Raw genomic sequence first — 26126 nt, 5'->3', positions numbered from 1 at the left:
ATCATCTCTAGTTATCCGCAATTGACACGCAAGTTCGCCAAGCACAAAATCACCCAGGCTAGCGCAGCGCGCAACGGATGAGCCATGTGCACGTGCGTACAACCCAGGAGCACCGGACGAACTGCGCGGAGCTAAGCGGATGGGGAGAAGTGCTAACTTCGGTGTGTAGCCGAGCCGAGCGACGATTCCAGAACATACCAGAACAAGAACAGCCACGCAAGTGACCACTGGACTGAAATTTACTTGACACGTTACCGGTAAGCGACCGACGTTTACAGAACACCAGATGAAAAAGCCCGCACAGTGGTCACTGGACCGAAATTAACGTGATCGCATGACCGAACTTTTAGCCGACGGCAATTTGCGTGACTTTTACGTGAACTTCAGCTGACAGCCGTGCGGAAATACGAGCCCTGCGCGAAAACGACACCGAAACATGCGTACCTTTGACAAACACCAGTGCGGAATAAAACGTAAATGCGAGCCGTGCGCGAAACGAAACTGAAACCACGAGGAGTCTCGTCACAAGGCGCTAGGGGGAAACAGCGTCGCTGCTACTCGCGGAAGTGACGTTGTGTCCCGTGCTTGCGCGTCAGAGCGTCGTCTGCTCGAATGCTCCTACGGGATATGGTTTGTCAATACGCCACCCGGACACCCTTTTCATTGGTTGTGATGCATCCCCAGGCAGTGTGGGGGTCGCTGAAATCTACCACAATAAGTTTGTGTGCTTGTGTGAACCGTTCCACTACCCGCATGAGGGCATCGAAGCCTGCCAGGGGATCTCTGGGAGGACTGTGCAGATTAACGACGAACAGGCTTTGCTCACTCTTCCTGTTGGGGAACCTTCAACGAAGGTGTGCTCGATGACGCTGCTTACGTGGTGCTGTTGTGCACTGTGAGGGTTTTGAACAAAAATGGCTCTACGACTGGTACTGTCTGGAGTATGTGTTTCATATCCCCGGATACCAGGTGACAATGTGGGTTTCCTGTAGAGCTAATATGTCCGGATTATCTTGCGAAGTGAATTGAAGAAGGCTTGTTTTATTTGGTCGGAAAGATCTGCAGTTCCACTGCCATATTTTCAATTTTTGTGGCGGTGTTCGTTCTTCACTGCTGAGGGAGACATCTTGTTTACAACAGAAGATGACACCCGCCTGGTTTGCGTCTATTTTAGCCTTCTTGCGGGCCTTCCCTTGTTCACCGAGAATCTGTTCGAGGTGAGCCTGAGTAATGTTGTTTTGTTGAATATGCATGCGAAAATCTTGGAGGGTTGCGTTGATTTTCTGCATTTCATGGCTTAACAACTGGATCATGTGCAGCATGACCTGTTGCGTCACTTGCCGCGTAATTTGCTGCGCCAGAGGTGTGAAGGCTTTCTGGATCCCTTCGTTGATAAGTTCCTTGACGCGTTCTTCTGTCAGCGCTGGTGGGTTGGCAGCTTGTGCTTTTGCTCTGGAGCCATTTATACTGACCTATTGTTCTTTGCATTTGTTAAGATGCTTATCGATGAGTGTTTGATGTTGCTGTAATTTGGCTTGTATCTCGTCGGAGATCTTGCTCTCTTAACGGTCGGACTGCCCACCAGTTGCAGTGTCTGCGCAGTTGACCTGATTTTGGGTTCGGGAGCGTGAGCAGGAGTCAGACCGGCTATCTTTCCGTGACTTTGAGGTGCTTCTTGATCTTGCGGTGGAAGGTTTGCTTGCCGTCGCAGTATTAGCGTTGCTCGCTGTTGTGGTCGAGAGAACGGGAAAATCACTGTCGTAATCCGCGTTCCATCGTCGTTCCTGTTCGTAGCTTTTGGCCTCCCATTGTTGCCTGATGTGGAGAGGAGGGAATTAGGTTTGAGTTTTTCTTGCAGTCTGGGCCGGTGGTTTCATGGTGGAGTTGACATAGCTTGCATTTCGGTTGGAAGTTATCATCCTGGGTTGGTTGGCTACGCCACAGCGGGGACAGAAATTTGGCTGCGGGTCTGGGCAGACTTCCTGCCGGTGCCCCAGGTGGCGCACGATCTACAGTATTGAATTGACTTTCTGTAAGGGTAACACCTGAGGTGATTACTTTGAAAGATAACGTTAAACTGCATATGTGGTCATTCAAAATAGATGAGGGTGGTCGACGAAATGAAAATTAAATGCCCATTGCCCATCCTGTTTGGCTTCGCTCTGCAGTTCACAAGTTCATCGAGGCCTCTAGAAGGGTACAAATAATGACACTGCTCCTGTAAAGTCCATAGCTTCTCTTTATTTATTTATGTTTAGTGAGAGGCTTTTTATAAGATTTTATTGTGATATTTTGTATTTGATATTTTCTGTCCATATTTGTGGGCATTTTCATGCAAAGTTATTCGGTAATGGTAAATGCCAGATAAGTAAATAATTGCCTAATCTGTCTAGATGGCATGGGCCATATTTTCGTGGGCACGTCAGCAATTGGAATAATAATGGAATAAGGTTTATTCCTACAGTTCCACGGAGCTCAAATAACGGCATCGGTGGCTGTTAGGTCTGGCGAAGGAGAGGTTTGAACGAGAATGTTCTTGCACGTTCTCAATCCCGTTAACCACTCTGAAAATTGACCATTAGCGAGAATTAGGAACAAGTTATTTTCGGTGGCTGTCAAAGCGGCCTGTTTAGTCATTACGTGCACGTGTTAAGTTTTGACAAAGCTTGCTACACGGCGGCGCGAGACAATTGAGGCAATTTAGAAATGGGCCTTGCTCGTACGCAGGATCGTTCCAAATAACTATGCGAGCAATGAGCAGAAACCAGCCTGTGTCAGCCACGTCGTTGCCTAAATTTGCAAACATTGCTTTCACAATTGCATTGATTACACAAGTGGCCAATTCTTTAAACTACCCCTACGGCGTCTCTCATAGCCTGAATCGCTTTGGGAAGTAAACACTACAAACCAAGCCAGTTCTTTACACCCCGAAGTGCATTGTAGACCCCTACAGAACTGTGTCAAAAATACGACAAAATATCCTGTAGTTCTGTCGTAACCATCAGATTTTTCTGTAGTTCTGTAGTACTTTTCTGTAGTTCTGTAGTTTTTCTGTAGTAAATTTCTGTTGTCTGTAGTTCTGTAGCACTTCTCTGTTGTAAGTGCAGAAAGTTCTGATGCTACTACAGAATGTTCTGTTGTCACAACAGGTTTCCCGTCAAAAACCGCACAGAAATTCTATCGCAACATCAGAAACTTTTCTGTAGTTTTTTCCGACTGGGTACGTATACCTGCCATGGTGCATGAAAGGCTCTGGCGTTTGGCTGCTCCGAATCGACCACCGACAGCAGCTGCGTCATTTAGAAGGAAGCAGGATGCAAAAAAATAAGGTTGGATTTTAATGCGCTGAAACCGATATGCGAAATGTTTTGCGCGCAGGTGGAAGCTGGTCGAGACGACGACGTTGCATGCAACTCTCAGAACGGGTGTGTTGCTATGCTCACACGTGGCGATAGACATCGGGTATAGCTATGGTTTTGCGCACTTTTCTATTCAGGATGGCTTAGAGCGATGGCTCTGGACGAAATGTCCTTAAAGGAGTTACGAAAATGCCAGTAAAACCTCTCGTAGAGTCAAATAAACACACAAACGCCCTCTCCATAAAGTATCGTCTCCTGAGAAAGGCATCTCGTCCTTTGATCTCCCAACTGCATTTTGTGCAACCAGCCTGAAGCAATTAAGCATCTTTTTTAAGAACGTTGGGGCACTATTTTCCACTGGGATGTCCTTCAGAGAACCTTAAAATAAGATTCACCGGAATTCGTTATATACCGGTCAAAAATGACGGTGGGTTACAACACGGCCTGATAAGGGCTCTAAGCAAGAGCTTTTGGAGGACAAGAATGCAGGTAACCGACGCCAATGAAAGTGTTCACTTCACGCTAGAAACTTTCATTGATATTGTGATATATGTGAGGGACGTTTCCAGAGCCCTGCGTGAGCCTCCCGAATGGCTCTGCCTGTTTGATCATTTGGCTGCGTTGAAGAAGCTTGTGGGATGGGTCAGAGCATGTTTGGTACGCCCTTTTGTTCTTTACTGGCTGTTCTGCATCTGTGTCAAAGCATGAAATGAAGAAAAAAGTCAAATCGACAGCCGTGGTGTATCTTGTGATTCATTTTTGTTGGTGAGAGTATTCAGTTTGTGCAAGAGGTGTAATTTAGACCACCATACTGAATATGTACACGATCATCGAAGTCTGCGGTCCGAGAGCAGTGCGCTTTAGTGCGGGCTTTATGCTGCCTGCAAGAGCCGCCTATCTGGCGGCTTTCTTATGCAGGCAATAATATATATAAAAAAAAAACATATCTACCTACCGTATCTCGATGCTTGTGTATGCCTCCGCAAAATTTGTGATTGGGAGTGGTGGGGATTTGCTTAGGTATATGGCGGGCTCTAACTGTGCAGCCCGATGATTTGAGGTACGAGCTGTTCGGATTTGTTCTTTTTGGAAGTATTGCCTTACAATAAAGGGGGAGAAAAAATTGGCGATAGCTACGACGCTTCGTACTCGCTATCACTTGAATTTCCACGGGTCGAATTCGGTTTACTCAGTCGGGTTTTTTTTATCTTTTTTTTTATTTTTTTACATCCAGGCTCTACATGTGCATTTCACAACATTTTTGATTGGGTCTGAGCGACTGAAATAGCGTTTTGACGTAAAATTACCTGGTGTTCAACCTGGCTATGCCAATGATGCAGCGGGAAAGCAATGTTTTGAATTAACTGCGCCAAGTCACGTGCATGTGCTGTGACGTCATGATTTAGCGGGCCAATCAAGAGTCAGGCTCAAGCAAGACTGTTGCTCGGCTCTGACGATCGCATGAATGCTTTCGCTCATACTATTACCCCTAGACCCTATGCCATGGGCACGAGCTGCCAAACTCGGGGCGCTCCTTTCATATGGGAGGGTGATATCAGAATCAGCCTGCCAGAATCGTTTGCACTCTCGTTACCCCTAGGACACGCAGGCACGTCCATACGGCTTGATTAAAGCGGGACTTTATATGTCGGCTGGTGATAGCTTACGCCCTCGCGTCATACCCTTTTAAAGGCTGAGCTTGAGTGTCCCCAAACATGTAGCGCGCTACACAGATATGGCGTGATAGGGGAATAATGTAGCCGCCTGATCTGGTGCAGCTGTACTGCAGTTATAACAGGCATTCTCGAGTTTGCTGTGATGTTGCAGAATGTGGGGTGCAGACTGAGTCTGAAAAATCAGATAAGCAGGAAGACCTCGTGAGCAATTTTGAAGCTTTTGCTGCTGAGAAGGCTCTTTTGGAGGCTCAAGTGAATTGCCTAAACACACAGCTTGAGAAGGCTAACCAAGAGAACCTTGTACTAATAGCATAACTTGACAAGGTGTTCTTTCAAGCTCAAGCTGATCTAAAGAAAAAACACAGTTAGCTGTCTTGAAAGGGGGTGGAGCTTCCGCTGCCATCCATGTTTAAATAGTGCTAAACCACACCTATTTTTTTTTTCTGGGTATATCTGCTCATATATCTTTTACAGAACGGTATGTATGTGAAAACTGCCAGGAGTTAGCTCTGCGCCCAGTTTATTCAATTTATAAGCCAATTACGACCGACGAGATTTCGTATTTGTTTTATGTAAGTTTTGGAGCATGTATGCTGTGCTGAGAGCAAATAACACGCCACCTGCTCAGAGATAGAGAACAAAAGAATTGCACGCAGGTGCTCGAAACACATTGCGAAAATGACGGGCGCAAAAAAAAAAAAAATAACGCTGAGCAGCACAGTCACATATGACACATCCAGCCGGAGCTTATGCAAGTGTAATCGCGACATTCCATTTAGATGGCTCTAGTCCTCGGTATTAGGTGTCGCATTCTTAGCACTTATGATGGGGAGGATGAAGGTTATCTCGCTTAGATTTATATCTACCGAAAGCATGGCATTAAACTGAAGGCAGAACTATTCAGTAAGCTCATGGCGAAGCTTGTGTTAGTTCTCTGGCAGGATGTTTTATTCTAATTTGTTTCTAGCAACCATTTTTCATGCCGAGATAAACAAACAAACAAACAAACAAACAAACCGGGAGCTAATTTACCTCCCTATCTTTGGCAAACAAAGAAAAGCGCAGTTAGCTGCCTCGAGAGGGGGTGAAGTTTGCAGAGACTCTTCGCCGGAGGCCAGAAGTACTAATAAACAGTAACTTCATCGCTTTCGTGGTCTGAGCCGGAAAACAGGGTTTCGTATACACGGTGGAGATCTTGTAGCTTGTAACGCTCATTTACACGCAGGCTTTCACGCCCGGGGACTAAGGAAATGACACTGACCTTTCTAGCTCTCTTTCTGCTCTCATTTTGTTTGTTACTTTTGCATAGGGGTACCTGCGCCTTCCTTCACCGTCTCTTATTATACGGGCCAGCCATTCTGGGAACAAAAGCGCCTTGCTGTCACCGTTTCTTTCTCCCCACCTTTGGACAGAGCTGCCGGCGCACGAGTGTCGCGGCGGCCGTGCTTTCGAAAAAAGCGCGCCTGCTGTTGACCTGTCGTAATGAAGTCAGCTGGACGGAGCATCTCAAAGGCCGTGCGCAAGTATCGATCGCTGCAGTCACCTTTGCCTCGCCCTGCCTACGACTGCCCCGAGGCACGGAGACTATAACGTGCGCGCGCCGAGTTTCTCGCTCATTCCGACTCACCTGGGCCCGTCGCTAACGGGAACCGATTGGGACTGACGTTAGAAAGCCGTCGGCGGCGATGAAGAGATGCTTTCAGCCTGCATGCGAACTTACGCTATTTGCTGCTTCCTCGAAAGGAATTTCTTGTTAGATTTTTTTTTTTTTTATGTGTAACCTTCACCGCAGCTGTCACGGTTGTGGGTGAAGGTTCTTCTATGCGTCGAAAGCTGGATGTTAGCGGCTGTTTGAGGAAGCGTAACTCTATTTGGTCTCTCTCTATACAACTAACGACTACGACAGTTCAGCTGGGGAGCTAAAAAAAATTCAAAGAGCATTACCACGTTAAGCGCTCGCAAAATTATAGGCAAGCGGGAGCTCGGTTGCTCCCGAGAAGTAACCTGCTTTTGCACTCTAGACCGATAAGACGGGTAACCGAAATCCCTTTTTTTTTTCTTTATTCAAGGTAAAAGAGAATAAATAAGCACGCAAGCAAGCCAAATATTTACAAAATGCCATATTGCCTCCATATTTCAAGTAAATCTGTGTGGGAAAGCTTGGCTAGCATTTTCTTCTCCATTCTCTCGTTCATTTTCGGCGTAAAGTGTTCTCTCCAGCCTCCCGTCCTACCAGCCCGCAATACTTCATTGAATCCGCGTATCGAACCAGGCGTTTCGAAGAGCGCTCGCATGACCTCTGGGACATCGACGGTCAGATGACGATTTGCTGAACTTGCTCCGTCGGCTGCCGAAACGGGCTTTTTCATATGCTCGAAGCTGCTGAACTTGAGGATATCCTGTAGCATGCTTTCGTTCTCAAGGAGCTCCCGATAACGGTCTGCGTAGAGGAACTCTGCAATCTTGAGAATGTATTTTCGGGGGTTGCTTTTCATTTGCTCATAGTTCAGGAAAAGCACGTTGTCATCATGCCGATGTGTGTACCAAGGCAGGATATGCTCGAAGTAGTTGCCGAAGTCGGTTCTTTCTTCAAGAAAAATCTCAAAGAAGTCTTCGAACTTGCCGTCTTCGAATCCGTACTCTTTTAGGGCCTTCGTTTGATAGAACAAAGACACGCACACATCTTTCGGGTTACGACACACGTAGATGTACTTGGCCTCTGGGTGCTTGGGAACGAGTTCATAAGGTAGGTGAGTGCGGATGTACCCTCTCTTGGGAAGCGCAGTCACTGTCTCGGCGCCAAATTTTTCGAGCGAAGGCCCGTGCATATGAAGTTGCAGGATAGTCAAGGGCGGTACCCCTTTGTTGTCAATCAGGTAGCATATCTGTTGAGTCCAGTGTGTCCCGCACTTTGGGAACGAGACGACGAAAGCGTCGCCTGGCGTGGCTTTGTAGCGCAGTGCTCCGCGTACCACATCCGGGGAGAACCGTTTGTTGGTCCGCACACCGTCGGTGTCCAGGTAGATGGGGCTTTTCGGAGATGCTATCGCTTCTACCTCCATTACTCGGTCACAGAACCTGCGGGCAGAGATAAAAGAAAAGAATGCGTAAATAAACCCTATTTTCTTTTCCCTCGCATATAGGTAGAAAGAGATTTTCGACACAAAAACATGAAATGCTCTTTTGTTTCTTTATTTGGAATATCAGAACCTGAATGGAAATTTTTGACACAGTTTAGCAGTGACACAGTTAACCACGTGAACCTAAAAAAATTAAATGCTCGTGTCCAATGTGCGCTGAATATTTCTGGCAGGAGTAATAAGGGCTCGTTCGACAATTCTTGCTACTGAGAGCAACTTACATTTGGTCTTTCAGCAGCAAAGAAAAGAATGAGAAAAAAATGAATGGATGCAGAAAATATTGTAGATTTTCTTTCACTACTCACCCAATTGATGAAAAAAGTTACAGAAAATTTTCTATTGTCGTGACAGAATTTTTGTGCCATTTTCGACAGTTGACCTGTTCTGACAACAGAAATTTCTGTAGAAACATTAGATTTACTGCGCTTAGAACAGAAGAGTACTGCAGAACTACAGGCTACAGAAACGTACTACAGAAAAAGAGTAACACTGGCAAGTACTACGGAGCTAGAGAAAATTACCACGTTTACGACAGAGCTACAGAATAATTTGTCGTGTTTTGACGTACCGTGCACGATACATAACGCACAATTGTCAACAATCCTGATTTCTGGAAAACAGTGTGTGGATTTTCACACTATTACACAAAGCAGAATTCGTAAGATAGTGCTCAAAGCAAGACCTCTCTATGGTAATATTAATACCGCCTGCAAATTTGCACAGTGGGGCCGGTAGGTAATAAACGCATGATATTAATAGCATATCGCATCCATTAAACTGATTAATTAGTACGATGTTCAGTATAATCATGTAACAAATGATTGATGTTTTGAAATACCGCTTATGATTTTATATGGCGCAAGGTGAATGCGTCTCTCAAATGCGTATAATTGGTAAAATTGCATTAAAAATTGCTGTAGTTATTGAATGACATCACTTCCAGACCGTTTCGACTCCTGGTCTTTGCGGAGAAAAAGCTTCAATGGCGCCACAGGTACGAGGACAGATACGGAGAAAGACAGACGAAGGGCTTGAGCACTTGGTCTGTCTTTCTCCGTATCTGTCCTCGTCCCTGTGGTGCTATAACAAGATGAATCCATACCAACTTGCTCAGTTTTCTACTCTGCTTCAATTAACTCGCATTAGAATATAGAAATTACTTCAAGGTAGGTTATAAGCTTTTCATCGATGACAAGTTCTCAAGAGGTAATAAGACTGAAAATAAATCCTAAATATGAGCCATTTCTGCAGAGATGGTTCACGTGCGTTCCCGCGTACAATCATTGCTTGGTACAGACATTGCAAATGCGAGCATGCTAGCTGTCGATACTGTTTAACAATCGCACGGATATCTGTTCACGGAACTGAAATGAGTCAGAGTTAGTAAAACGAACATTTGAATGACTCACTATTTACGCAGCACCTACTCTCAGGCCGTGTTTGTCTATACGTAGTTCACTCTTCACAATTTAGGGCTCGATGCACGTTGCGCGCAAACTATCCTTACGCCACAGCAGAATGTACAGGCAGTTCCCTAGTTAGAGGGAAGTTCAGAGCTCGTGGCTTTGATATGGTAATTTTGTTCACTATAGCTTCGGTACGAGGCGCGAATTGGAATCGCGCCCCGCTGGAAAGCTCGCTCAAGCGCAGACTGCTCTGACATCTGAGGGGCGGATTCTTGTCTCGTCGTCTGCTACAGCGCGGGGGTGCTCCGCTCGGTAGAAAAACAGGTGGATTAGAAGGGCAGCGCACGGCTCCCATCATTTTGTGTGTGTGTTTGTGTGTGTGTGTGTGCATGTGCGTGTGCGTGTGCGTGTGCGTGCGTGTGTGTGTGTGTGTGTGTGTGTGTGTGTGTGTGTGTGTGTGTGTGTGTGTGTGTGTGTGTGTGTGTGTGTGTGTGTGTGTGTGTGTGTGTGTGTGTGTGTGTGTGTGTGTGTGTGTGTGTGTGTGTGTGTGTGTGTGTGTGTGTGTGTGTGTGAACTGAGCAGGTGCGCTAAAGATAATTTGTGAGTGCAACTTCGGACACTGAAATAAAATTTTCGCTCTTCTGTGTGTAGCCCTTCCCAGCATGCTTCTCCGCGCCCCGGTGGCTCAGTGATAGGGCGCTTGACTGCTGAACCAAAGGACGCGGCTGCGGCAGCCGCTTTTCGATGGAGGCGAAAAACAAGGCGGGTCAATGTGTGCTGTGCGATGTCAGTGCACGTTAACCGCAGGCGGTACAAATTTTTGGTGCCGCCTTCCACTACGATGCTCCTCTTTGCCGTAGTCGCTTTGGGTCGTGCAGCATGTTTCTTTTTTAACCTTTTTCCAGGAATTGCACGGTATGCCCCTCCCACTCCCCTCCTTGTATAATTTTCTTTCATTTTGCTGTATCTGATCCATATGGCTGCATACAGTTAAGTTTTATCTTTAGTAATTGATTATTATTATTATTATTATTATTATTATTATTATTATTATTATTATTATTATTATTATTATTATTATTATTATTATTATTATTATTTCTTTTTTTTTTTTTGCTGTTGTTACGCCCCAAAACGCAGCGCTCCACTTTGTCCTCACCACGCGGCATTTTTGGAGCACAACGATATCAGCGCATTTTAACAAGAAAAGAAAAAAGCGAATGAAGTATGCTGTGAAGGGCAGTCTATATAATTGAGCATTACTGCCCCTGGAAGCTCAGAGGTTGCCTTGACAAAAATGTTCTTTTGGTTTATAAGCTCAGTTCCTGCGAGAAACCGTGAGACACATGCGCTGCCCTCGTAATCTACCTGCTTTTCGACGGAGCGCAGCACACCTGCGCCATAGCAGACGACGCGACGAGACTCGACATATATTCTGGCTAATCGCAGACTCAAATACAAAACCTTGTCTCATATATTGTTCACCTGAGTAGAGTCATGTGCTAAATGTTTTCATCGCGACTCAGTCTAGCTTTAGTGAGCTCAAACCAATGCATATTTGTCAGACCGTTTTGATATAGATAAAAGACCACTGTCACCATTTGAGACGTCAGCATTGGCTCATCTAATAGCAGCCGGTAGAAAGCCTATTGAAGCGTTGCAGGAAAACTTAGTCTTCGAGCGCTATTCCAATCACCACCGGCGAAAAAGTTGCACTTCTCGATACCGGCAGTTTAGACAACTCGGGCTTGCTTGCATAGCATGTGGAAACGCCGAATGGCTTTCCGACATGCTGGTCTTCATGTCAGACTAATCCAAGAGTATTTTGGTCATCCTCTCCGAGAGATAATCTTCATGTTTTGAAAACTCAGTCATGTGTAGCTGAGTTTGTCAATGTACTGGAAAAGTGACCAATATCAACGTTTTATAATTAGAAGTATATAATACGAACTATAAAAAGCATAGTATGGAGCTCTGAGGCACCATCTGACTAGAGAAAGTTAAGCGATAATGATTATTTATCTCAAACCATGCAGCTAACACCTGAGAAGGCCTTGCGCTGTACAAGCTGGTTATTCATTTTTGATTTTTGAGTTAAAATAGAAAGATGACATATCAAAAGGCTTAATTAAAGAAAACTTTAAAATGCAGGTTTGACAAAATTATTATTTATTTATATGTTAATTAATACAATAAATTTGACAGATAAGAGCCAAGTCGAGTTATCAGGTCGAAAGTCAAACTCACAGGGTTCAGTTGTATTGATTTTATTAAGATACCAATCCGAATACCCTGACAGAGTTTAGTTACAGTGAATTGAGCAGGCTACTCATCCAGACAAGAGGCGGTTAATTGCTCACTTTTATTAAGGATCGATAAAATCATGAGTAGACCATATTATTATTTGCCACCATACACTGCGTCTTGTGACTTGTTTTATATGATAAAGAACCTACGCGATGAAACCCTCGAGAGCTAATAAGAGGCTGAATTGTCAGACTGTATTGTACCCAAGAACATTCTGTGGTTAACTGCTACTTTTCGCTATCGTGTATTGATCTTTAACGACTGGCACAAGGGTATCGTGTTGATATGATACGTGTGATATGCTTTAATATTCGGCCTCTACTAAACTAGAAACGTGCCACAAAAATACACAAATACACAAACAAAAAAAAAAACAAAAAATACAGAAAACGTGTCTTTGCGCGCATCGGTGGTTGCGAAGAGGGGGGGGGGGGGTCTATTCGTAACGCGAAGTGCAGAGAACAGGGACCGCTCACCTGAAGGCGACCGAAGCTGTTCCACGAATCCACCTGAGTTTCTACGTGCAGGGCAGGCTTTTCCACAAAGGTTGAGTAATTGAAATGCTCTGCTTTTGGGTAAACTGTCACGCAGCCTTAATATCCACTGTCACTCACTGCGGTGACGGCCACAGCTGCGTCTGGCCACTCGGAGGGCCGTCATGGCTTGTCCCTGTTTGTCTGCGCTATCGCTTTATCAGTCCGGATTTTTTTTTTCTTCTTTTTCTGGACGCACTTAACAGCCGCGTTTATCGGGTGCGGGTTCAAAGAACTCACGTGTCGCACCACGTTGAAGAAAGCATTTTCGTGGGAAATGTTAAGCACCCAACGTACGAAGCCTGTCTTATGCAGTAACCTATGTTATCAACCTGAATTTTAGTATATGGGCAGTATATACATATACGAAATGGTAGCCTGGCGTCGCTACATGAGACACCAAAGAAGGGAGCATGAATTAATAAAACTTTGTTACAAAAAAGAAAAGGAATAAAAGGACCATGGTTAACTGGGAGTCGACGAAAGTAATGGTGATATTAATGGCATTTTTTAGCAGAGGGATGCCTAATTGAATGACAGGTTTATAGAACAGTATTGGTTCCAGATAAAACTAAACAAGCTTGCATGGCTAAACCATTTAATTTAGACTAAATCAATGCACTGTTCTCATGATGCGTGCAGAAGTGCGTATTCAAAGTTACCTTTCGTCCACTTCCCGATACTCCCCACACGATACACCCCACGGTACCACCCCCCTTCTCCCGTCAAAAAATAAAAATAAAAAAAAATCCGGACCAAGAAAAAACAAATGGTAAGGAAAATGAGTGCTTTCCGTCCCGGGCACGTTTGGCGGATGGAATAATAAAGTGCTTCGATTATGTAGAAACAGTATGACAGTTATATTTACATGATATCCTTTCTAGAACCACTCAAGGTGAATTTACATATCCGGGACAGCTTTTTGGACACCAACTAGCCCCACAAGCTGTTATTCTGAGAATTTACATCTCGCTGTTTCTATTGCTTTTGAATGATTTATAACGTTTTTCTTGTAATGGCTGCTTACATGACGATCGATATAAACTTGTTTTCACCTAAACACGCGGAACTGGGGAATTTTGTGGCAGTCGCTCCAACTCATATAGTTGGGAACCAGAGCGTGTGTACCTTAACGATGACTGAAGTGCGATGATTGGGTGAAGTGTAAATGAATAAAAATAAAGAAAAAAAAAGTGCGATATACCTTTGCCTTTCTTTTTCCGGTGAAAAAGATTTTTTAATCGCATATGGCTCTAAAAACACTTGATGCTTTGTGTCTTTGCACTGTTAAAAAGTAAGGCGTCAAATGTGCACATATCTCAACAGTATGGAATAAAGCGTTATATTTTAGCTCTGCCGATGATGATTAGCCCTAAAGAACAAATCGGAAATACGCTCTCCTTCTTTCGTTCTTAGCCAACAGCTTCGCTCGCAAGCACCGATCTCTTTATGTTCATTTACCGTTCCATGCAGCAGTATTTATAAGCTTGGTTCTTGCGTGGGAACCAATTAATCGCTTGTACATTTCGTGTGCCTGTGCCTGAGCGGGTGAGTAAGAGAAAATAGTGGAAAATAATCAGGTTGCGGAAATGTAGTGAGGCACTCGTAAATATAAAAATGTTTGTGGTTGTCCAGCGTTTTCGTGGTTAAGTTTTATATTTATTTAGTTCTCAACCTACTGCTGCTTTAAAATGCGTCCTTCAGTGACTAGGTTACGCCATTGACGTAACCTTCAGCAGAAGAGTTATAACATCGAAAAATGTTTTCTAGGTTGTGATTCAATTCGCTCGAGCTAATCATTTACAGCCATGCGCCGATTTTAGGTATTTGCTCAAACAACATTTTCGCAACTGAAATCGCAGCGCTGTGGCATTTCTTGTGACACTAATGTAACCTAGACGTCACAAAACAATGAGGCCGGTCTCAGTATGAGATACTCTATTTTCTCTATAAAGGACAAATAGTTTAGGCTCTTGAACGGTCTGATCTAGGGACTTTCACACGAATAAGAATGTGCAGACGCGAAAGTGTCTACTTAGTGTAGCTACAAATATCAAAACGATTTGATAAATACGCATAGGTTTGAGCTCACTAAAGCTACACTGAGTCGCGACGGAAACATTTAGCACATGACTCTACTCAGGTGAACGATATATGAGACAAGGTTTTGTATTTTGAGAGTCGGCGATTAGCCAGAACATATGTGAACTGCAAATTGTGCGGTTTAACTGCTCGCAGGGAAACACAAATAATAAATGACACCGCTATGGAAGTTTTTTATATCAATTTTTACCACTAGGGATATTTTCACACATGCTGAAATCACACACCGAATAGGTATTCTTGCATTTCGCCTCCATCGTAATGCTGCAGGCGTGGCGGGCATTCGTCGCTGAATCCCAAAGCCCGCAGCGAACATTTCAGGTTCAGCTGAAATGTGGGCCCTACAGTGAGTCCATTAACATTTTCCTCCTGACACTTTTAATGATGTCAGAGATCCCATGTGCAATGAGCATCATATAAGAAGGTGACCGCTTTCAGGCTGGGCGAAGAAAAACTAATAAATTTTTTTATTAGTGTGATGATACGGAATTCTTCCTTTCCCCCTTCAAAAAAATTAAATAAATAAATAACGTAGTGGATGCGAGGAGTGCAGAGACAACACGCGGTGTTTGCCTAATGGTTACAGCATCCTCCCCAAGCAGGCACTGTCAAGGTTTTGGCCCTCAGCTCCTCCGGGTGACAGCCATTTTCAATAAATACGCGTTTTCTCCCGAACTGCATGGTGCTCGAATTCTACACCTGTGAATTCATTGACAAAACTATTCGCCGCGGCACACCCCATCTGTCACCATTTTTTATGTTCCTAGGAATAGCAGGGCCAAATGTTCCGCCATTTTTATGTATGTTATTTTGTCTTCATGGAAATGCGGCCTATTCCAGAGCTATTTTTCTGAGTCAGTTAGCCCTTAAATGATATATAGTTCGTATGCACAGCTTCCTGTATATGGTGGGTCAGGATTTTTCACAAATTCGAAGCGTTAATCCCGTTTGAAAGGAAATGAAGTCTGTTAGGTGCCGTGTAAATCATTAAACTTTTATTATTCTTTCCTTTTTCATTCCGCCTACTTCAACTGCTGGCCGAAATCCAATAAATAACTTTTCAAATTTGGCTCTAAATGCAAAGAAGTGAAGAGGAAAGTCTTCGAGCTCCGCAAAAATGGGGGTACTTAGGTTTTGCCGACGAGGTACCCTTATAGCATAAACTTTTCTATTCAGTAAAATAAAAAAAAAAAAATAAAGTGAAAGTTTGCACAGTGCGCCAGAAACACGCCACAATAGCAGCTCAGTTATCCTCCACTTTGTAAAAAACTGCTAGATTCACCTTTTCTGTACTGCTGACTTTGCGAGATAAGCTTCGAAGGCTGCTAATAGCGCGCTTTTCCGATACGTGGCTGCAGCGATGGCGCCTTATCTCCGAGCCAGCGGCAACATGTATCGTGCCATTTTCGTATAGTTCGACAAATTTCCTACTCGTACCTGGAGATTTAGAGCGTTGTTTAAGAAGATTTGTTTAGGTTAATTTCCAGAAACTATTCAAATATTCGAAGCGAAAAGGAAAAAAAAAGAAACATAAGCGTGCATCTTCCACAATTTCCAATAAATTCACTTCACTGAACATGAAGAACGCTGAAGTTTCGTTTAAACCTTGCTCCATCTTACCTGGGACAACCTGCAAATGATTTCCGAAGTTCCAGTCTTTGTCAAAAGTGTAGAGGCCAGGTAGCCTACTTCTGAGCTGCTCCGTGCGGCTTGTATAATACATTTCCTGCGTTCCTAATCTCATGATGGTAACAAGATTTTTTGTTCTACTCCTCCCATTTGGAAGGACCTGTTCTAATGCTAAATCAGCGCTAGTAAGCGGCTTGGAAGCAGACCCCCGGGCTTCAAACTTTTGACAAATGCAGTACGTGGCTGTACAGATATTGTATTGGGGATCAAATGACGCAAGCATTTTCATGTTTTTTGTACTTCCTCAGAAAGGAAATCTTTACCTTTTCAGGGGTATGTCTGGAGTTGGCATCGCCAGATGCACAATACCGTAGCATGTTCCGCTGTTTCTTGCTGTCTGGAACTCCATTCTGCAACCGGAGGAAAGCTGAAGCGTGCCGAAACCTGGCACTCGCAAAGCTCGCGTGACCGCCTTTGGTGGCACAGCAATGTTCAGTGTGTGCGAATTGCTCGATGACATTATATAGTGCTCGTCGCCCACGCCCTCAGCATGTGCGACCGGCATATACCAGGAACAGAGTTTGACGAATGAGGTCGAGGCAAAGCAAGCACGTGTGTCTCATCATAACAGGAAATGCATTGGAAGTACACGTGAGCTCACGTAGGAGGCAGACCCCAGAAAGAGATGGGCGATCTTTCCTGCTAGGCCTCGCCTTCTGACGTCATATATGTACAGGAAGGTTTTCCATACAAGAAGCGTGTATTATCTCTAGCACCATGAAAAAACTTATAGCCAATCAGGCATGCCTCGCATAACAGCACGTCAAGCTTGTTTAATGTCGTTGACTACAACCGTCGTTACTATCCTTAGTGCTTCAATATTACCGATAAAATTACAACCTTGTGCTCTTCATACGCGCTCAATTACCGAGTTTCACAATTTGTATGCATCCTGTGAGGAAACACACGCAGTCTCTCATGCACAGCTACTTAGCATGTGGAACGAGCCAGGTGTGATTTGCTATTTGCTTTTCACGCATGTCTGATGTATTTGCTATTTACTGCTCTAAGCATCACTACGTCCTGCATTTTTCAGATGCCAGGACGCTGACATAATTTGCATGTGATTACCACAAAAAAAAAAAAAAAATCGACGTCCATGTTGTGACAGTAAATACCACCAGAAGTAGTTTATTATTATAGACATCGGTTTCGACAAGATTAGAAGAGTCCTACTGAAATCACCTATGCATCATGCCTATCGTAATCGTTATCTGGAAGGTAATAAGTCTGCTCTGATTTGCAGGTACGAATTCGCACTTGAGATTCCATTGTGAAGCCTTTTGAGGAATTGATATGACTCATCGCATTGTTCAAAATTGGAAAAGCGAGGGTGGGGTACCGTAACGGTTTGGTTTGGCTTTTGGGTTTAACGTCCCAAAGCAAATCAGGCTATCAGAAACGTAGTGCAGGACTCCATTACTTTTGATAACCGGGGCTCTTTGACGTGCACTGACATCGCACAAAACAGGGGTACCACACCCTTGGATACAGAAGTCGAGCCCCCTAACCACTTCACCACCAAGGTGAATCATCGGACATCCTGCAATATGGCGGTTGCAGCAGAATTTAGACGAATGAGCAAAACAGATAGAATAAAACACCTCCACGCCGAAATTTTAGTACAGGACAGATAAATCGGGCAGTTGAAGTTAACCTTGATCCCTTCACTAACATCTATATCCCACTATCCACATTGAAATGCTCCATATTAGCTGTGAAATATTAGTGTGGACGTATATTACATAGACTAACACATGCCAGGTACGCATAAGCAGAAGAGTGCGTGGAAATCTGATGTAAGTGTACACTGACACGTGTTTCGTGATGGCGCATGAAAAGTTCGTTAAGTTTCAACCCTCGGAGATGATCCGCATATTCCTCGTGTGATGGTGGCGTCCGTAGGGTGAGTTTGACGAGATTCCTTCTGAGAAAGAAGGTGCCTCTACTTGTGCTAACGTGTTTCGCCTCGCGGACAGTGTTTGTTCATTTAATAAACTGTGGGACACTCAAGCCCCGCCTCCAAGGAGAATAACTCTATAGCTGTAATGGCTCCCGTGAGCGGCTCCCCCTGCTGATTTTGGTTCGTGTATGTTATGCAGTCTGCTACTCGTTTAATCGCTAATCGCTTAATTTGTACCACTTTTGTCTCACGAATGCTCATTAGCAGACAGTCGGAACGTAGTTTGAAACTGTATTTCCAACACCACTTTAACAACGCCTCACAAGCTCAGTGATCAGGGCGCTCCACTGCTGTACCCGTGGACGCAGGTTAAATAGCGGCCGCCGCGGCCGCTTTTCGATGGAGGCGAAAAGCAAATAGTTTGAGTCGTTTCGAGACGTTGAACGCTACAAATTACACGAGGCTGCACAGACGTGCCTGCGTGGCCTAGGGATCGCATGCCTAACTCGTGACACCCGGGCTCTGGGTTTGATTCCCACCTCACAGTGCTTATACCTCAGTTGGCAGCTCCCGGCAACTCCAAGCCACGGAGTAACCCGACCCGGAGTAACCCGGCCATTTTGCCAACCATTGTAAGCGTTGCGGGTGCGTGCTGGCGTTTGATACCACGTGTGTGCTTGGTTGGGGAGGCACAAAGTTAGGCCGTGAGATATGTGAGGCATATCACATTAGCAGGGAAAGTGATAAACATGTCAGCGTGCCTTCAATCGACTTGTCCAGAAAAGAGGTGTACCTCAAGACCAGTTTGCCACATTTTGATTAATTTTTGCTTCTATATTTTTAACCTAGTTTGCGCATGCGCCACTGAAGTGTTTTTATGTACCTGCCTAAGTAACCCTTCAGTTAACGTTTAGCGCTCGTTCTGTCTTCTATGCCTGTGTCCTTCTTAAATGTGCTAGTATTTTTATTAATGACAATACACCAACTAGCCCAGCGTTCTGCATTGATTACAAACATACCGCTCTAACTAAAGACAAATTTAGTCCGAAGTAGGGAAAAGCAAGTCCAAAAAAAAAAAAAAACGCATTGCTGTCGAACCCTATTCTTGCAAATGCAAGCTCCCCTACCCTCAAGATATCTTGGCTGCTAACGAATGTGCATACCTATATGACGCGCCTGAATTAAGAGTTAGGTTTTTTTTTTTTTTTTTCGAAACTTCTATAAAACATAAGAACGGAAGGAATGAAAGAAGGTAACAAGGGAACGGGAGAAAGTGACAAAACAGGTGCCTTACTGTTTTTTTCCTTTTTGTTCTGCCACAGTGCATGGTTCACCCTTAGCCGCTGTTTAAAAACGCCCCTACTTAACAGTCTTCACTCACCGTAGTGACGGTGGCTCGACTATATAAGATGTCGCAGCGGAATAGCTTCTGTCTGACACTGCCATAGCTGACGCGTTCTCCTCGTTGGCGCCTGCTAGTCCAGGCACCTCAGTTTTGAAAAGTACTCCATGTTTTCCAGGGCCGAGGTCGCCTAAGCGCAGGCCGACGTTGCCAGCGACAACTTTGTTCTCCAACTCGGGAACAGGATTAATGCCCGATACACAAGAAGCAACGGCTTCAACCAGCGGTAGCTTTCATTTTGGCTGCTACTAGACGGCACCCCGTTCGCCACCGACCACCAACTGTACACGTTTACTTCATGGTTTGCGTAATTTTTTCATCCCATCGTCGCATCTGAAAGGCGAAGTGAAGCGCAAGTTGGCAGCATCTGCCAACTCCGCCATGTATTACGTGGTCTCGTGAGCTCTCCGTCCAATCAGTGCACGACAATGTTACCCGTCAGCTATCTCCTGCCAGGGTTATGCCCGTGAGTTTTAGCTCGCAACGTCGACCTCGACAACGTCGACGCCAGATTTTCGGGATAACAGGGCCTTTAACGCTATCGCTTTGGAGAACTGAGTTTTCCCCATTTTCCCTAGACTTTTTTCGCACAAAAGTAAAAAAATACTATATATATATATATATATATATATAAAATTTGACTAATGCATAACAAGTTGATGTCTACAATAAGTGTGTAATTATACTCTTTGACATCCACCCAAACGCAACCAGAAGGCTACAAGAAAGCTGTACAGCTTTCCTTTGTAGCCACCTCGCTGCGATTGGTGGACGTCAATAAGTACTCCCTTATTACAAATCCACTCCACCTTGGAGGATTGCCTTAAATATTGATGTCTACAATGTTGCATTCCATTGTGACATTCCATGTATCCGATTTATTGTCCTTTTTTTTTTTTTTTCTGCGAGGAACTAAGATGCCTTATTTATTGTAACACGCTCAAGAGCTATTTTGTTTCCCTTTTGCTTGCTCAACACGTGTCTTTCCAAGACTGTGAAGTGTACCGGAAGTGACGCAGCAAGTCGTAGTCATGGTTTCTTTAAACGAGGACAGGCAGTGAGTGGGAGGCGAAGTTCTGTTTTCGAAATATGATTGGAGCGGAAAAATAGCGAATGAGGACAAATAATAATCGTTCTTGTCACAGCTGCGGATACTAAAAAAAGCTGTCAATGAAAGAAGCATTGTCAGGATGTCCATGCGGCAGGTCGTGAGTTCATTATGGAAGTACCAAGTAATGCGTTTCAGATTTCCTAGGAAGAGAGTTACACCGAAGCAGAGTACCTTTTGGGAAGCTGTAAGCTAAGGGAATAACTGCATAACATGTGCAGAACTGTTTATTCTATATGCTTGATAATTTTATGGCTTTTTTTCGCGTAGCGTCTAATATTTGGTCATCATTCACTGTTTCCTTGCAGGATACAATTTATGATTTTTTAATCCTGCATTTTGTTTGCGAAAGAGCGTATTTAATGTCCACAAATACCCACCATATTAGAGCCAACGAGAGTTCTGTGAAAACCAGTTCCAAGAATCTCGCTTTTATTTTTTGTTCTGGCAACAAGAAAACTTCAACTTAAAGAAAAAAAAAAACTGCGATGACTAGAGAAACTGGGGTGCGAGGTAGCAAGTCTTAAGCACGCTGGTGGTATTGGCAATGTTGACAAACAAACAAACAAACAAACAAACAAAGAAACAAACAAACAAACAAACAAACACACCAACAAACACCCCAACAAACCAACATACAACAAACACACCAACAAACCAACATACAACAAACACACCAACAAACCAACAACCAACAAACACACCAACAAACCAACATACAACAAACACACCAACAAACCAACATACAACAAACCAACAAACCAACCAACAAACAAACAAACCAACAAACCAACCAACAAACAAGACATCCTGGCGAAAAATTTGATTATCTATAATAACAACGCACAAGCACAATGTAAGACGACTACACTTATCTCTGCTTGTGTTTGTGAAAAACCGGCGCCGGGTGGCAGTCAACTGTAACGTAGGATCATTCAGTTTAAAAAGCAAATCAATTAAAACTGCATAAAAATTTGTGCACCCGGATGAAACTTTACCAGTGGCTCGGCGCTTCTGCTTCTCAAAAGGTGTGTTTGTACTCAGACTTCGAATAAAAGCAATTTTATGAGATGTAGTGATTTTTCGTATTTTCATACAAATTATGTACTTTCGAAAGACGTCGACTGCTGTATTTTCAGAGTGTGGAGTCGTCACCCGGGACACGCAACTTTTGCCATTGGTTTACGTTTTTTTTTTTGTAGCTGCAATTGTGTTATATAGCGAATCTACCCCCAAAAGGTTATGGGGGAACGTCGTAGTGGAGGGTTCCGGATAATTTTGACCATCATGGCTTTTTAACCGACACTATTACAGTGCAAAACCAACAACTCATATAAACTAGTACTTTCCTGACAATGTCGACATTAGTGTGGTCCGATCGAGCTGCATCATAAGGTAAGTCGTTTCAGAAGATGTCGCTGTATCCTAGTAGCCACTGGAAGATGATGTGATGACCTTCCTCTAGTTCCTAATGTTGTAGGTGCCTTACCTCTGGCACTAGTTGCTCGAGGTTACCCTAACGTAAGGAAGATTTGAGACGTTGTAGGGCGGTTGTATAATAGCAGAATACAGCCCATTTACGCAATGCTTGCTAGCCGACGTATTGCACAGCCGCATGATGTGCGGCTAATGTTGAGCCGGTAGAATTTTTTCTGTTAGAACTTTATTTGCTGATTTTTGTCTGTCTCGCTGAAATGATCCCAACACGTTGAACACATGGATAAAACCAAGCGATCCATATAAACGTGAGTACGGTGACTTTATTCAGCATGAAATAAGGACAGTGCAAACTGCTTAAAGACTTTTGTTGATAGATGTCATTATTCGCTATCCCCAAAGTTAAGAAGTGCCCACAAGGGTACCACAACAGGCACGTCACGCCATCTAGGTGAAAATTGATGGTATGGACGACTGCAAGAAAAAAAAATTACGAGCAATATAGTTTCGCTTTAGGAGTGTACAGGTCTCTCACACCACCTTTTCACTCGGCGCATTTTCGGCACTGAGACTTGCAGTGAGTTTGGCGAAGTGTTTAACGTATTTAATTGGCTTGGCTTTAGGGAAAAGAAAGGAGAAGTATCTGCCTCTGTTCTCGGTGAATACCTACACTTACAATTAACGACATACAATCGGAGCTACAAATCTCGTCGGTTTGAATCGCTATCACATACTAGTCTCCAATTTCACTAGCAGATGGATGCTAAATGAAAGCCGAAATGGAATGACGTCACTCTGAATGCCGCACACACAAAAACAAGAAACTGTCTCGTCACAACTTGGATACCAAATCACATGCGCATTTTCGCCGACGGCGTTTTCCCGACACGTTTCTCAAAACTAAGGGTATGGCGGTGGTGACGAGCCCAATACGCCATCATCTATTATAGCATGCGGTATCTGTATTTGCACGGGCACACGGAGATGCTGATGAATCCTTATAAGATGACGTATGTGCATTCGCAGCATTTCAAGGACAACGGACGATGAGAGCAGGTGGTCTCTGGTGAATGCAGTTGCTGCAACTGCCGATACCCTCCAAGAGTGCTTGAGCGAACTGCGTCATCTTTTACGGCCTGAAGAGTACGCAAAATCATTTCGCTCATGCTTGAAAGTGTGGGTGTATACTGTACAGTAAAAATCTGGAGATGAGTGCTCTGTACAATTGAAGCATCGACCGAACTGAAAGAACATTTACACATTGCACTGTTATTATTAATTTTGGGGCATTCCGACATCCATATTTGAGGCGTTCGGACTCGTGGATAAACTCGAGACCGAACAAGACACTCCCTTTTCGGCTCAAGATAGAATAATGTTGGAGGCCGCACCACCATGTGCCAGCAGAAGAGAAGAATTGCGATGCGTGATACCGACTACTACCTGAGCGAAATATATACGCCAGGACTGTGTTGAAGCTCCTATTTGGTAGAAAATTGAGAAATCGCATTGCGCACAGAGGGACTTCCCCGGCAAGTGGAGGCCCATATAACTGTACCTGCACGAAACGTTTCTTTCGTAACTATGTACGCATTCGAGCAAAAGTTTGCTTCATCACAGAGATCCCTGCACTTTTGCACACGCTTGCAGCGATTAATCTATATATCACAATCAAGATCAGTCGCGATGACCTCCAACGGCTTCACTCCATGAGTAGAACCTCAGCTGCGTCGGAGAGAAGAGCTGCTTTTAGAGACACGAAATGACACGAGACAGATGATGCAACCTAGTAAAAAAAAAAATGTTGACGCAATTCAGCCCAATGCAAAAAACAAAAATAAACCCTCAATGCTTCACGGTAAGACTCTTATGATACGAGAAGTTGATGGAATTGTTTTTGGCAGCCTGGAGTGACATGCGCGAATGTTCGCTTAGTTCACAGGGCAAAGTTAAATTTTATGCCAAATGGCTGCTGAAGTTCATAGCCATTACATATATGAGTCTACCCGCGTATACGCCGATAAAAATAAAAACCCTGGGAAATATACGGTGAGATGATAACTAAACGAAGTTTTTTTGTTGAGGGAGGAGGAGGAGAAGGAGGGGGGGGGGGGTGAGTGATGGCTTGGAATTATCTAGCAGGTTAAATCAATTTTCTTTTCGCCGAACAATTTACAACGAGATCGTTTAGACTTGCTCTCAGGTCCATCTAGCATTACGGACCTCACGTGCCCATCCTAGAGTGAGAACAAAAGAATTGATTGGAAGTTGAACTTTGTTTTAAAGCTTTTTACTGCAAAACTGACGACTGGAATTGCTTCTCTGTGTCCAGGCGCTCAGAAGTTTTTTGTTTGGAAAATGGCGATATTAGGTTTTTATCTAAAAAGATCATTTTTTTTTTTCAGAATTCATTATCGTGTAATATATTTTAGAAGATATATTACACTTGGATATCCCTCACTTCAGAATGCTACTTTGATCGTTTTCTTTTTGTCCCCTGGAGCAGGAAGACGGAACATTTTAGTGGCTTAACTGCTTTTGTATTTCAAAGCAGCATTTTTGAAACTCCAAGTACTCCCACATTTTTCACAGATTTCAGTCGTTGGAATTTACATGGTCTAGAGCTAGTGTTCTGAGACAGTTTGTATTCCTATGTCTAATAAAAAAAAAAGCCTCGTGCGTTGAAGATTTATATATTGTCTATAAAGACAAAAAACATGGCCTATATTTTGTGGCTCTGTGCATAACTTTAGTCATCGTTGTGTAGCATAAATTTTATTCTTTTTGGAAAATTTTAGAACTTTGCAGATAAGTGGGAATTCAATGAAAATAGCAATGGGCAATACTATAAGCAAAGGTTTACCTTGTATTGGGCTATAAAGCAAGGTACATTCATTTAGGAGATTGTTACTAAATCACACTGCCGTAGAAGTTATCACGATAATGCGACAGCCAATCTCTGAAAACCACTTAGAAAGTCTAACCTCATCATGAAAGAACAAATGCTCCTCTTTGTGGCGAGGCAGTCCTCTACAATTTGTTTAACTAATGTTCCGGCAGTGTTATTGAGCTTCAGTTTTCACCATTGTTAACTCACTTTACTTTGGAACATTATTTTTGCGCAAGTGAGGGAACGGTAGAGTGAAACAGTCACCTCGATATTACTTTTTCGCAAATTCTTTTCTTTATTTCGTTTCTTTCCCGAACATGAACTGTTCCCTCGTCGTCTCTTTTACGTTTTCATTCGGTTTGCAGGAATAACCCAGGGTGACTTTTGTGCCTCTTGTGTATGTGGGGTATTTGGAATCTCCACGGAAACTTGATTTCTCTTTTTATATATATCTCAGATAAGTCTACCGAGGAAATAGGAAGATGTAAGGCGAAGAGCGCAGAGGGGATTTAACCTGTGGATTCAAGGGTATGAAGCGACGGGGATAATGGCTTTAGTTTGCCCGCTTTCCTTGAGGCTTCTCGTTCGCATACATGCATATAGCTGTTCATTTATTATCTAATAATAACTAAGTTTGGTGCCCATATTAACAGACAGATAGGCATCTGCCATACCAGCCATTTTATATTATATAAAAGTAAGCTGGGCTTTAGCTTTAGCTAAACCTGGTAGGTTGCGTAAGCAAAGCCGACGTAGCTTCTTCTTCTTCTTCTTCTTCTCTTCTTCTTCTTCTTCTTCTTCTTCTTCTTCTTCTTCTTCTTCTTCTTCTTCTTCTTCTTCTTCTTCTTCTTCTCTTCTTCTTCTTCTTCTTCTTCTTCTTCTTCTTCTTCTTCTTCTTCTTCTTCTTCTTCTTCTTCTTCTTCTTCTTCTTCTTCTTCTTCTTCTTCTTCTTCTTCTTCTTCTTCTTCTTCTTCTTCTTCTTCTTCTTCTTCTTCTTCTTCTTCTTCTTCTTCTTCTTCTTCTTCTTCTTCTTCTTCTTCTTCTTCTTCTTCTTCTTCTTCTTCTTCTTCTTCTTCTTCTTCTTCTTCTTCTTCTTCTTCTTCTTCTTCTTCTTCTTCTTCTTCTTCTTCTTCTTCTTCTTCTTCTTCTTCTTCTTCTTCTTCTTCTTCTTCT

The 26126-nt window shown here is 43.6% G+C and overlaps 1 protein-coding gene and 1 long non-coding RNA gene across 2 annotated transcripts in view; one reads left to right on the top strand and one right to left on the bottom strand.

Moving 5' to 3' along the window:
* Positions 1 to 26126, top strand: part of LOC146186370 (uncharacterized) — a 378918-nt gene that overhangs the window by 125650 nt on the left and 227142 nt on the right. The window lies entirely within an intron of this gene.
* LOC146186378 (sulfotransferase 1C4-like) lies at positions 7086 to 12524 on the bottom strand. Its single transcript, XM_084605667.1, has 2 exons — positions 12365 to 12524; positions 7086 to 8113 (listed from the first exon to the last, which is right to left on the bottom strand). The coding sequence occupies exon 2, from the start codon at positions 8095 to 8097 to the stop codon at positions 7144 to 7146; it is 954 nt and encodes a 317-aa protein (XP_084461793.1). The 5' UTR covers positions 8098 to 8113; positions 12365 to 12524; the 3' UTR covers positions 7086 to 7143.

This window comes from Amblyomma maculatum, chromosome 6, assembly GCF_055883805.1.
Source record: "Amblyomma maculatum isolate TAMU_Amacu chromosome 6, ASM5588380v1, whole genome shotgun sequence".
Lineage (NCBI taxonomy): Eukaryota > Metazoa > Arthropoda > Arachnida > Ixodida > Ixodidae > Amblyomma > Amblyomma maculatum.
The sequence above is the reverse complement of the archived record's forward strand: the minus strand, read 5'-3'. Positions and strand labels throughout refer to the sequence as shown.

Bases quoted from the DNA above. Each gene is read 5' to 3' on its own strand.
- LOC146186378 (XM_084605667.1), bottom strand. From the start codon at position 8,097: ATGGAGGTAGAAGCGATAGCATCTCCGAAAAGCCCCATCTACCTGGAC.